The 15000-nt window shown below is 33.3% G+C and overlaps 1 protein-coding gene across 4 annotated transcripts in view; it reads left to right on the top strand.

Annotated features, from left to right (window-relative positions):
• Positions 1–15000, top strand: part of LOC145243439 (sodium-coupled monocarboxylate transporter 2-like) — a 245957-nt gene that overhangs the window by 177089 nt on the left and 53868 nt on the right. For all 4 annotated transcript variants that reach the window (XM_080106329.1, XM_080106330.1, XM_080106328.1 and 1 more), the window contains exons 12-13: positions 7344–7430; positions 10727–10893. In XM_080106329.1, the coding sequence (XP_079962455.1) occupies positions 7344–7430; positions 10727–10893 (254 nt within the window). The remainder of the gene's footprint in view (positions 1–7343; positions 7431–10726; positions 10894–15000) is intronic.

The following is a 15000-nucleotide window of genomic DNA, read 5'->3' as shown; positions in this document are numbered from 1 at the left end:
TCTCCACAGAAACGCAAGGTCGCCGAGCAGCACGATACGTGTCAAATGATTGCATTTTTTGTGGAGCGTTCTTTTCTGGGTTTTAGCCGGTAAGAATGGCTGCTAAGGTGTCAAAATTCAAAAAATTAGAATTTCGCAGTTGTAAGTCGACTAAATGTATTACTTGAACGCAGGCGTAAATATATACATTTATACGTTAAAGTCGGTTAATTTTTAACTATTTATGATCCATTTGACGATAGCTCAAACGGTAAAGACTAAGGCTGGACCGCTATATATTTTGGTTTCGATTCTAGCTGATGGCACTCAAATAAGATATTTTGCTTTTAAAATCACTATTTCTATAGAGTACAATATAATATATAATAATCGATAGATAATTGACGTTATAATAAATATATATATATGTGTGTGTGTGTGTGTGTGTGTGTGTGTGTGCGTGTGTGTGTGTGTGTGTTAATCATTTACTAGAAACGTACTCGGCTTGCGTATGCCAGTCGTTGTAGATTAAATAATCTTTTTCATTAATAAAGATTTTATAATGAAAAAATCATTTTATATAAACTTTGTAAACTTTGAAAAAGTCCAAGCTTTATGAATGCCTTTTTATTCGGTTCCAGAGCATATGTTGTGTAATATAATAATTCTTTAAGTTTCAAATATCAAGTTTTGTCAGTTGGTCATTTATTACTTTTCACGAAAGGATCGACAGAGTGTGTCGGTTACATGACCCATGTAAATTGTCCAAAATGGTATTTTTATAAGTTCTTTAAGGTAAACATCTGATGCGTATGTGACTAAATATGCAGCAGTAACATAATTTTATATATATATATATATATATATATATATATATATATATATATATATATATATATATATATATATAGCCTTCCCCCTTTGGGTTGAGTACTGTCGTAAATAATCTCACTCGCTACTTAATTGGCTGAAAAATGCGAAGCTCGCGGTTTGTTTACAAACAAGCGGTTTGAGCACTGTACAAGTGGCGGACGGATGTTTGTTTAAATAGACATTCGGACATTATATGCGGGCATCGCTTCCGTGGTTGAGTGGTAGAACTACCGACTGTCAACACGACGGTTCTAGGTTCGATCCTTGGCTTGGGAGAGGTGCTAGTCTAGCGGCACTGATGAGTTGTGATACAACGAAACAGGACTGTATGTCGATGACTAAAAATATATATACGTTTTATTTTTTATTACCGTTTTATCTGTTTGGTTACATATGTTTCAGATCACAGAAGAAAAATAAAAAATAAATAAATAAATAAAACACATATTTGCTCTTCAATAGTATTGAGCACTCTCTTCAGGTTTTTATTAATTACCAGTTTTACTATATATATATATATATATATATATATATATATATATATATATATACGGTTGGTGCAAATATAATGTCGTTTTTATTACATTCAGCTATATATATATATATATGTGTGTGTGTGTGTGTGTGTGTGTGTGTGTGTGTGTGTGTGTGTGTGTGTGTGTACGGTTGACCTCCTTTCAGTTTCAAAAGACAATAACTACGTTTTTGTCTAAAGAGCCACCAATTCTTTTAATGGGTATCGCTCCAGGCAATAAATGAATCCACTTGATGTAAGGAGCAGAAACTAGTACTTCAATGTCAAAATTTTGCTTATAATAATTGTTAGATGGAATAGTTTCTGACCTAGAAAACAGCAATTCTTCCCTTTTTGTCAGAAACATCGCCCCTTGAATGTGAGGACTAAAAGATAAAACAAGTGTAGCGAGAGTTACGCGGCTGCCGAAAGTAAACCCAAGACCCACATCCTACTCTCCTTATCAAGAGGCCATTCTGTGAATATTTTCAGGTTAGCGGTGAGATAATACCGTGATGATTGGCAACGATGCTTTAAATTGGACAGTATTTTATTATTTAGGATGAGAGCTCAACGAGAATTAATTTACATTGAACTTAAAACGACTACGTTGTAGTCAGCAGGAAATCAGTTCGCTCGGTGTAGTATTCAACGGATTGGTAGTTGTACCTATTTACTATGCCTCCCCACAGGACAGAGTTAGACACCAGGGTCGTTTTTTAACGTGGAGAAAAGGTGCAAAAATAAAAATTGTCTCAGTCGTGAAGGATTTCTCCTCCACCGAAAGAGAACAAGAAATAGAAGTGCAGCATCTGAAGAACAGATGGTATTTATTTGCTCCCCCACCGAGCAAATTAGGCACAAGGCCGATTTTTAATGTGAGGAGTGAAGGGATGGGGGAAGGGAAAAAAGGGACCAGCTCCCGAGAGGTGGGAAATGGGAGCTGGTTAAAGGTCAGGCATGTGGGGTTGCCCCCACCTCCGGTCTTTGCTAGTCATAGCTAGTCATAGCCAGTCATAGCTTGCAGTATCTGCCGGAACAGATACTACACTTTGATCTTGTCCCGAAGGCCAAGAAGGTAATAGGAGAAATTACTGACAGTGGTTGTATCATGACTAATTTTTGTTACGAATTATTTACAGGGAGGGGGCGGTTGCCATAGATTGGAGCTCATTCGAGCATCCACCCAAAAATGATGATAGAACACAGAGAGACAAGAAATATTATGAAGCGAATGTGATATCATCTTTAACCGCCCTTCTTCTGTATCAACATTTTTTTTTATACAGCAGAAGGGAGAATTTTAGTTCAATTGGGAAAATACCTGGATAAGAAGGGAAAGACTGATATTATTTCAAAATTATTTATTTATTGCGATCTATTATCCTTATCTTCTACTTGTTGTTTCACGACGTTTCGGCCAACTATTCCTCTAAATCCATGTTTAATGGTTATGTGAGCTTCTATTGTCGGGTCCGTACCGAATGGTATATTATTTAATTAATTGGAATTCTTATTCCGATAATTGTTGTTGTTGTATTATTATTATTAGTAGTAGTAGTAGTAGTAGTAGTAGTAGTAGTAGTAGTAGTAGTAGTGTTTGTTTGTTTGTTTGTTTGTTTGTTTGTTTCGGACTATTATCCTCATCTTTTAATTTTTGTTTCGCGACGTGTCGCCCAATTATTTCTCTGTCGTAAATGATCTCACCCGCTACTTAATTGGCTGAAAAATGCGACGCTCACTGTTTTATTTGTAAACAGCGGTTAGAGCACTGTAAAAGTGGTGAAAAAATGTTTGTTTAAATAGACATTTGGCGAGATAATTTGCTGGCGCCGCGCTCGTGGGTCGATCGGTAGAACTGCTGACTGTCAACGCGATGGTTCTAGGTTCAATCCTCAGCTTGGGAGGGGTGCTAGTCTAGCGGCACTGATGAGTTGTGATACAACGAAACAGGACTGTATGTCGATGACTACAAATATATATCGAGAGAGAGGGGGGGAGAGAGAGAATATAAAGAAAATAAGAAAGCGATAAAATAAAAAAATATATTAAAGCATATAGATTAATTCGTAAATAAGGCTGCTACGTCAATTAGGGGTGTAGGATGAGTAAAACTCTTTATAATATATTATTTCGAAGCCTTTGAAATAAAAGCTATATTCCTCCTCTATCGCATAGCATCTTCTCTCCTCCTCTAAGAGGAAGGATTAGGCTTCGAAATGACATTTTATTGTTGTTTTCTGATTTTCTTAAATTCTATATAAGCTCAAAAGCAATTTGTTGAGCTTTGCATTATCCTAATAAGTCTCCTCTTAATAAATCAATTAATATTCTTTTAACTCCTCTCTCTCTCTCTCTCTCTCTCTCTCTCTATATATATATATATATATATATATATATATATATATATATATATATATATATATATATATATATATATAGCAGTTCAGCCCGGTTTTGCTCGGGCCCTATATACTGTTCATATTTTCTCTATGTGTGAATATACTTTATGTAAGATTTCAAATGTTTGGACCAAAATTTGTCTGAGTAATTTCGTAGAGGCTGCAGAGGCCAATTTTTTTGTAATTTTGATCCCAATTTTGATCCCTTAACATTTATTGTTTTTGGCTTAAATTAAAATAGAACGTTTTACCCATGTCCAAGTTACCTATATCCAAAATTTCAAGTCTTTAGACCCAAAATTGAGGTAGGAATTTGGTAGAATCAGCAAAAGTCAACTATTTAAACTTAAACTTTTTGGCAGGCAAATTTTCACCCCAAAACTGATTAAAATTCTTGCTGCATGTCTGAATACCCGTCATGTATAAATTTCGAATGTTTCGACCCAAAATTGGCTGAGTAGTTTTCTAGACACCGCAACGGTCAAGTCTTTTGAACTTTGACCCCTTGGCCGCTCAAATTTTCGACCCAAACAGATTAAAATGTTTTCCCTATCTCTGAATACTCTTTATGTAAAATTTCAAATGTTTAGACTAGAAATTGGCTGTATAATTTGGTAGAAATCGCAGAGGTCAATTTTTCTTATTTTAACCCCAATTTTGACCCCTTAGCACTTAGTTTGTTGAGCTCAAATCAAGTTAAAAAGTTGGATCCATGTCCAAGGAACCTACATTTAAAATTTCAAGTGTTTAGATCCAAAGTTGGCGGAGGAGCTTGGTAGAGTTTTCAAAGGTCACTTCGTTGAACTTTAACCCCTTGACAGCCAAATTTCTGGCTGAAAACCGATTAAAAGGATTTTCCCAAATCTCAGTACTTCTTATGTCAAATCTCGAGTCTGTAGACCGAAAATTGACAGAGTTATTTTGTAGGGAAAGGTGCATAGACACACACACACATATATATACACACACAGACATTTTTACTTTTATAGATATATATATAGAGAGAGAGATATTAGTAGTTCAGCCCAGCTTTGCTCGGGCCCTATATATAGTTCATAATTTTATGTGCATATGTACATACTAAAAAGTGTGCATATGTACGGTAATGCCTTTCTATATAATAGGCTTCCTTAACTACCATAGAGAAAAGTTGGTAAGGACTGCAGAAGTCAATTTTTTTAAGTTTGACTCCAATTTTGACCCCTTAACATTTATTGTTTTGGGTTCAAATTAAGTCAAAATGTTGGACCCAATTCCAAGTAACCTACATCTAAAATTTTAAGTGTTTGGACCCAAAATTGGCGAAGGTATTTGGTAGAATCTGCAAAGGTCAACTCTTTCAACCTTGACTTCTCGGCAGCGAAAAATTCGCCCAAAAACTGATTAAAAGGCGTGCTGCATGTCTGCATACCTTTATGTAAAATTTCAAATGTTTAGACCCAAAATTGGCTAAATAGTTTGCTAAGGACTGCAAATTTAATTCGTTTGAACTATGACCTCTTGGCAGCCAAATTTTCGGTCAAATACCGATTAAAAAGCTTGCCTTATCTCTGATCACACTTTATGTAAAATTTCAAATATTTAGACCAAAAATTGGCTAAGTAATTTGGTAGAGACCGCAGAGGTCAATTTTGACCCCTGAGCATTTATTGCTTTGGGCTCAAATCAAAATACAAACTTTTATCCATGTCCAAAGAACCTATATCTAAACTTTCAAGTGACCCAAAATTGGCCGAGGGTTTTGGTAGAGTTCTCGAAGGTCTAATCGTTGAACTTTGACGTCTTAACAGCCAAATTTCTGGCCGAAAACCAATCAAAAAGATTTTCCCGCATCTCAATACTCCTTATGTCAAATCTTGAGTCTGTATACCGAAAATTGACAGTTATTGTGTAAGGAAAAGTGCATACAGAGGCAGACAGACAGACATTTTTCACTTTTATATATATATATATATTAGAAAGGCCCAAATAATTCCTAATATATATATATATATATATATATATATATATATAATTGGGATCAAAGTTTTTAAAAAATTGACCTCTGCGGTCTCTACCAATTGGCTCAGCCAATTTTGTGTCTAAACATTTGAAATTTTACATAAATGGTATTCAGACATGCAGCAAGCTTTTTAATCCGTTTTTGGGCGAGAATTTGGCTGGCAAAAGATCAATGTTTACAGAGTTAACCTTTGTAGACTCTATCAAACTCCTCCGCAATTTTGGGTCTAAACACTTAAAATTTTAGATGGACATGGGTCAAACATTTTAACTTGATTTGAGCCCAAAACAATAAATGTTAAGGTGTAAAAATTAGGGTCAAATTTTAAAAAAAAATTGACCTTTGCGGTCCTTCCCAACTTTTCTTTATGGTAGCTAAGGAAGCCTATTATATAGAAAGGTATTACGGTACATATGCAAACTTTTTGATATATGCATATGCACATAAAGTTATGAACAGTACATAGGACCCGAGCAACGCCGGATTGAACTGCTAGTATACATATATACAAGATTTGAACTCAATGTACTGCGCTCTATTACACACACACAAGCATATATATATATATATATATATATATATATATATATATATATATATATATATATATACGATTATGTGTGTATACATATAGATTTATATATACACATACACAAATTTTCGTATAACCTTGGAAGAAAATATGAAAGTGTTATTAAATTAAAACTTTATGATAATAAAATTTTATTGTTAAATATAAGTACTGTGTGATATATAGGTGCGGCTGTCTAAAGTAAAATATGGCTGGGCGTATGTGTGACTTTACATAGTATTAACAACTTTTCTTGGCCTTCGGGCTGGGAATAAAATTTAGTATCTGGCAACTATTAGTCTCTGTTATTGTGAGAATATGTTATACGTAATAAATGAATTTTAATTGACTGTATAAAGTGAAATGAGTTCCTTCTATATTCGTCATCGATAGCTTTCGTAACAAGAAATATTATACTGTCTCCAGAATGCATGTATTTCGTAAAAACGTGTCGCAAATAGTTAACACAAACTCCTATCGATTATTAAAATTCTGAAGCGTGGTATATTTTAGATGCAGTTTTATTGGTCATCGCCAATAGTAAAACTGAAAATAAATTAAGAAATTAAAAAAAAAAAAAAACATTGTTTCGGAAACCCGTAAATACAAAATTAAGACTCGGTAAAATCATGGAGTTTACTAAAAGCATTTTTTTAAAAATCTTACAAAACTGAGGACTAAAAATATTACTAGAAGAGAAAACATAAAAATTATGCTACGTAACAGCTGAATTACAAGAGTTATATAGAGGTTTCCCACGCAGTCATAAAACAAAATTAGCTTCAATGAAAGAACTAATACTAAAACATAATATTAGTACTATTTACTTGTAGTCTAAGAAAATAGAAAGTCAATAATTTCTACCGATGAGGCTCCAAATATCGATCTCAATTGTTCTGAAAGTAAATTATATGTAATCATAACAATAACACACTAGTGCTTTTTACGTTAGAATGTATTTTTATTGAAATAAAATATGATGGTTTTTCTTCTTCTTTTAAGGCTGCTTTGTCTCTCTTTGGAATGATTGGTGGCCCTCTACTTGGACTTTTCTCACTCGGACTTTTCTTTCCCTGGGCAAATAAATGGGTGAGTGGTATTTTTCACTGTTGTCATTTTTGTATTACTTACTAATAAATATACGGTGTTGTCCGGTAATCATTTTACTATCATCAAAGTTTCACTTGCTTTTTTCCGTGTTTATTTATTTTATTTTATTTTTTTACTATACAAGTTTTTGGTCTTTTTGTTAAATTAATATTTTGAAATAGAATTCTGAAAGTTAAATTTAATCATTACGGTATAGTTCTGAAACTAAATTATGAATTTAGCCAACTTTTTATATAACTATAAAATTTTTATATAGCTATAAAACGTTAAAATAAAAAAGGATTGTATGAATAGAAATTAAAAAACGATTTAACAAATCACAATCTATCTATCTATTTATAAAGCATAATAATAATAATAATATGTGTGTGTGTGTGTGTGCGTGCGTGCGTGCGTGCGTGCGTGCGTGTGTGTGTGTGTGTGTGTGTGTGTGTGTGTGTGTGTGTGTGTGTGTGTGTGTGTGTGTGTGTGTGTGCTGTAAATTAGGCAGCGTTCAATACTTGGGTTTCTGGGAATATTGGTAAATAAATACGGCATAACCACGCTGACACACCGATTAAGCAACGGTGATCTTCGTTATTTCTGAAATGGGTGACCATTTGGGAATTCCAGGTCTTGTTTGTTCTCTTCGCTTATCTCGGCATTGTTTTCAGTCAGTTTTGGGCCTCTCCTTGCCAGTGGACCCAGGCAATGCCGATTCGGGAAAGGTGTGGTTGGAAAATTCGCAATCCTTGCCTCTCAATTACACGCGTGACTACCCTTACAGGCGTGTCCATTATCTTGAGACTGAACGGAGGCATCGGGGGTAGATGAAATAAACTCAGTAGTGTTGAATGTATTGATTAGCAGCCATGTTGGAATATCAAATTCCTTAAATTAAGAAACGTTGAATATTCATATTTGTTCTTGAATTGAAATATCAAGTAAAATAAATTAAGGTTGAATATCTAGATTGTTGGTTATGTTTGAATAGCAAGTGCAGTACATCTAGGCATCCACATATTCAACATCACTTAATGTACAGCACTTGATCTTCCCAAACGGCTACCAACGTAAGTATACAACGTTACTTACTTTATTGCATTTGATATTCCAACATTTGTAAATGTTGCATATTTAAATTTGTAGTCACGTTTGAATATCAAATGCAACAAATTAAAAAAAAATGTGAACTATTTAAATCGGTGGCCATGTTGGAATATCTGGTGCCATAAATTAAGAAACGTTAAATACTTAGATATTGACCATGTTCTAAAATCAATAACTGTAAATTATGTAACCACAATAAGGCAGTTAATGTTCGTACGTAATATGTTCTCTCCATATATTTCAAAAACAACTGAAATCTTCTGAATTCTGATGTCGCTAAGTAATAAAAATCCGGCCTTTCCTTATTTTTAAAATTAATTACTTAAAAATCAATACATGTTGTCCCGTCACCTACAGCAATTTTAAATAAACACATTCCAAGAAATGACACATTTTATTGATTTGAAGAACATTTATCTGGCAATAAGCTATACCGTATGAAAATGTTCATTATTTTAAAAATAATTGAATTCCTTCAACTGAAATAGAGAAAGAAAGAAGAGACGTATTCGTTTTTCAATTTAAGCAAAATTTCGCTGAGAATAGATAAAAAATTAATGAAACACACACCATGGTATTTCTACGGGTTCCGTTAGTTCATCTAATAGCAGTAAATATTAACAGTTTAAAGTTTGAAAAAAAAAATGCACTTTTTTATTTACGCTATTTTATTATTTAATTTATTTTATCTACCCCTGATACGTCTATCTAGTCTCAAGAGAAAATGGACACTCCTGTAAGGGTAACTGTCGGTGTAATTGTTAGGCAAGGGTTGCGCAATTCTCAACCACACTTCTCCTGGATCCAGTGGCAATGAGAGGTCCAAGACTGAGTGGAAACAATGCTGAGATCAGTGGAAGGCACATGCAGTACATACTGACGAGGCTCAACGTTGCTTAACTTCGCTGATCTGATGGGAACCGGTATCTCAACGTGATTGTGCCGTATTTATTTACCAACATTTCACGTAAATCTAAGTATTTAACGCTGCTTAATTTACAGCAAGCACTTGATCTCCCTACATGGCCAATAAGCTAAATAAATCTATTTATTTTATGTGTATGTCTTTCTGTCTCTCTATTTATTTATATGTCGATTTTACTTATATGTCTTTCTGTCTCTCTTTATTAATATGTCTATTTGTCTCTATTTATTTATATGTCTGTTTTATTTATATGTCTTTCTGTCTCTCTTTATTTATATGTATATTTGTCTCTATTTATTTATATGTCTATTTTACTTATATGTCTTTCTGTCTCTCTTTATTTATATGTCTATTTGTCTCTATTTATTTATATGTCTGTTTTATTTATATGTCTTTCTGTCTCTCTTTATTTATATGTCTATTTGTCTCTATTTATTTATATGTCTGTTTTATTTATATGTCTTTCTGACTCTCTTTATTTATATGTCTATTTGTCTCTATTTATTTATATGTCTGTTTTATTTATATGTCTTTCTGTCTCTCTTTATTTATATGTATATTTGTCTCTATTTATTTATATGTCGATTTTACTTATATGTCTTTCTGTCTCTCTTTATTTATATGTATATTTGTCTCTATTTATTTATATGTCTATTTTACTTATATGTCTTTCTGTCTCTCTTTATTTATATGTCTATTTGTCTCTATTTATTTATATGTCTGTTTTATTTATATGTCTTTCTGTCTCTCTTTATTTATATGTCTATTTGTCTCTATTTATTTATATGTCTATTTGTCTCTATTTATATGTCTATTTGCCTATTTATATGTCTATTTGTCTCTATTTTACTCATATGTCTATTTGTCTCTATTTATATGTCTATTTGTTTCTATTTTACTTATATGTCTATTTGTCTCTATTTTACTTATATGTTTATTTGTCTCTATTTTATTTATATGTCTATCCGTCTCTATTTATTTATATGTCTATTTGTCTCTATTTTACTTATATGTCTATTTGTCTCTATTTTACTTATATGTTTATTTGTCTCTATTTTATTTATATGTCTATCCGTCTCTATTTATTTATATGTCTATTTGTCTCTATTTTATTTATATGTCTATCCGTCTCTATTTATTTATATGTCTATTTGTCTCTATTTATATGTCTATTTGTCTCTATTTTACTTATATGTCTATTTGTCTCTATTTTACTTATATGTCTATTTGTCTCTATTTTATTTATATGTATATTTATCAGGGTGCCTATACTGGACTGATCGGTAGTTTGATCTTCATGTTTTGGATCGGAATCGGAGCTCAAATCCATAAGTTCCCAGCAGCGAAATCAATCATCGATATATCCGGATGTAACTGGAACGTGAGTTCTCAACCGCCGACCCCCGTTCCAGTCGCAGTGAAAAAAATGTAAGGACTTATTTGCTTATTATATTTGTCTAAGTTTTTGGGTGCATCTTCAGAATTTGAACCGAATCAATTTAATAACCTATAACCCTAAATTGCCCTAAACTAATTCTAACTCTAAATTGGCCATAACGTAAGTTTTTGATTTGGTCCGGCAAAAGTCATTTTGATTAGATTCAAATTATGTAGAAGCACCTGTTTTTTGCCGTGTTTAAAGATAAAAAAAATATGCAGGAACACATGCTCATATAAGATGAATTGTTAAATGCAACATACATCTTTTTCTTTCATGGTTTTATCTTCGCATTTGTAATGATTTTTAATTATGTTTTAGACCCAATAAAAACAAGAACAGATAACCACAGAATAATGAGCAATTTATTATTTCTTATTTGTTTGTCATGTACTCTTCAGCATCGTGTATAATTATTTTATTAATTCAACTCTTAAAACGCACAAAGAGAAACTTGATGCTGTCGTACAAAAATTATCAACCTTTGCACAAAACATTTACGCTATTAATGCACGATCAATATGCACCTAACATTCTGATAAATATATCATCTGATATTCCCCAAAATACTCATTATCTCCTATTTTTACCATAATTTCTCAATTTACCTAATTTCATTGTAAAATCTTCTGTGATATTGTTGCTTTAATCTGTTCTTGAAACTGGTTCTAAAACTATTCTTCTACTAGCAGGACCCGCTAACCGGCGTTGCCCGGTGAAAGCATGCCCCTCCCCCTCATAAAAAGTGTAAGTACGGCTGTTGTTGGTATTTCCCAACCCTCAACCCTCAACCTCCTCATGTTAAGAATGGCTTTTGGAATAGACACTCCCAACATTCTCATGGTAAGAATGGCTTTCGGAATTGACAACCCAACATACCCCTGTTAAGAACGGTTTTCGGAATAGACACCCAATTTGTGAGGGGCGGGTTGTCAAAATATCTTCCCCAAATTTAATCTTGATAATCGTTGTCATGATCCCCACGCGCAAATACTATGAACCAACATTGAAATTTTGGGTTGCAATGCCGGTCAGAAAAAATGTAAATGTTTTGGGTGTGCAGTGTCGGTCGGAAAAAATGTAAATGTTGGGAACTTATATAATTTTTTTTACTGTACTGAAATAATGTTATTATTTTGAAAGCCATTCTGAACATGTTAGAGGAGGATGTTTTGTTAGTAATCTGTGCTTTCCACCTTAAAATTTAATAATCACATGATTACATGTTCAATAATAACGTTATTAAATTCTACCTGTATAAAGTTTGTGAAGCCTTTATAATGTAGACAAATCTTTCCTGTCACAATGTAGAAGAAAACTTATGTTTATATCAAGCGTTGGATGACCAATTCAGAGGAAACATAGAGTTAGCCAAAAGTTTCGGTTATTTTTTTTTTTCAGGTGGATATTAATGCGATCTATTTTTCACCTCCGTTTGGAAATCCTGGGAATTTCTGCTATTTGCTGATTGTCAAATGGGCAATCCTTTTCAACGACAATTTACGTTTGATCACTATCGATCATCTTTTTTTTCAAGAATGGGGAGTTTCTCTAATTGAAAAAAGTTTCATTTTCGAAATCAAGCAAACGGTTTCTGACACACCCTTTCTGTAAGAGTATTTTTCCCTACACATATGGTATATCTTTATGCAGGTTTTTGTAGTTTTTTTTGTTTTTGTTTTTTTTTGCGGGAGGAGTTGTTAAAAGCTGTCGATCGTGCTTTGCTTGATCTTCTATTTTTTATGTCTTAAATAGAAGCAAAAATGGTGGTACACTTCGCAGATGCTTAGTTTATACGGATTCGCAGATGCTTAGTACATACGGATTTCAACATACTCGCTACACTAAAGACAGTTTTTAGAAAAATAGGAATAAAAAAACATTTAGTAGGCCAGAAAAATAACATTAAAAAGAACGAACGGACTTTTTAGCCAGCCCAATATATGTGTGTGTGTGTGTGTGTGTGTGTGTGCGTGTGTGTGTGTGTGTGTGTGTGTGTGTGTGTGTGTGTGTGTGTGTGTGTGTGTGTGCGCGCGCACACACACACAGATATACATACATAGATATATACATGCATAATGATTGTCACTTCTTGACAAAAGCACATCATCTTTTCAGCTTGGTGTCTAGCATCCACATGAACGTAGGTGGCTTATCAACCCAGCATCACTATTGCATATTCGTTCACTGATGTGACAGGGGAACTTGTCAGTATTTGGTGGTGCTTGTGGAGGGACTTCATTATGCATCTTTTTATGCCTTGTAAGACCGTTTACTGATTTACAGACCAACATTACAACAATGCTTGGGTTGTCTGGTTGGCAGCACATCCTCATCAAATTGTTGGTTTTGTGTAACATTGTATGCCTTCACATGACTCGCCAAACCAGCTTTAAACAGACGAAATTTGCCACGGATTGATCATGCTTTCTAAGAGCACGTTTCATTACCGCATGCTTAATATGCTTTTCCTCAAACTTATATATGTATTATTATTATTATTATTATTATTATTATTATTATTATTATTATTATTATTATAATAAGTATTTATTATTATTGTTATTATTATTATTATTACTATTATTATTATAAGTATTTATTATGATTATTATTATAAATAATAATAATAATATTATAAGTATTTATTATGATTATTATTATTATTATTATAAGTATTTATTATGATTATTATTATTAATAATAATAATATTATCATGATTATCATGATTATTATTATTATTATTATTATTATTATTATTATTATTATTATTATTATTATTATTATTGGCTAACATGGAGCTTTCACTCAAGTCAACAAACGATCTGATTGGAAACCTGTGGTGTTCTCTGGGAGTTGAGTGACAACAAGTCTCCCCAGACGTCCAGCTCTCTCCACCTCCTTCGATAGTATTTGCAAATGAATTTGCATCATCGCAACAAACTCTCCACGTCCTTCAATAGCATTTGCAAATAAATTTGCGTTATCACAACAGCCTCTCATCATTGATTTCTCGCTGGCAGCGGCCATTGGTCTATACTGGAATTTGAGTGGCACAAGGTCCCAGTTCTCTTCACACTTGTCCAGCGGAGGTCTGGTCAGCACTCTCTTCTCGGTCTTTCCCTCCTCCTTGACCCTTCTCGGCTATTTAGTTTCACACTTTTTATGGGGGGGCGGTGATGGGGCAATGGTAGGGGATTCGTGATGAGGATGTAGAACTTGATATATAGCTTCATTGTTCTTCATTCCCTGTAAAGGTTCTTCATGTTTTGTCTCTGCAGCAGGTTGTCTGACCCACATAAAAATGTATGTAAATTGTTTCAGTATTTACTTCAACAGTGTTCAATACGTAAGTAGAGTCAAATAGTAAGTTTGGAAAATATATATGGCAGTTAAGCTACACAGAATTTTACGCGTTTCGTCCTCGTGAGCAATACCCTCATGGGATAGAATACGGAAAATACTATGTAGCTTAATTGCCATATATATTTTCAAAACTTGCAACTTACTATAATGCAGTTTCTATTTATGCCAGTAACAGCAAATTCATAGCCTCACTATAATAATTATTTGCTAATATCTTTCCTCTGGTGAGAAAGACGCATTCTTTGAAACTCTGAAGATCAAGGAAACCTTAAACTTCATTTTGAGTATCCTGTCGAACAATGAATTCTTGTAAATTATAATTTACAGTCTTTAATTGTATTCTTTTATAACGAAAATACCTCGAAAAAACGAAGGCGACATAAATAAACAAAGGGCAAGTAACTCCATCATCGCTTAGGTAAGCGAAACAATTAAATACATCAGAAACGCTAATGAATAAAAACAACAGACCTTACATCTAAAAGTGATTAAATCGTGCATAAAAATTTGACGCTGCGGGACTGTCTCTGCTTTATCGTTATTTTCATGGCAAGTGCTCGTCTGAGCTCCAATCTATGGTCCCTCCTGATCTGACTTTCACAAAAAATACTCGTCTAGTTGAAACTACAATAATTTTTCCCACTCTTTATCCGTGCCTAAACCTAAACGTAGATTCCATGAACAAAGCTTCTTTCTTAGAACTACACGCCTGCGGAACTCTGTTCAGTTT

This window comes from Euprymna scolopes, chromosome 22, assembly GCF_053919585.1.
Source record: "Euprymna scolopes isolate OS-2025 chromosome 22, ASM5391958v1, whole genome shotgun sequence".
In the NCBI taxonomy this organism is placed as follows: Eukaryota; Metazoa; Mollusca; class Cephalopoda; order Sepiida; family Sepiolidae; genus Euprymna; species Euprymna scolopes.
Note: the sequence above shows the minus strand (reverse complement) of the source record. Positions and strands in the feature narration are given on the sequence as shown.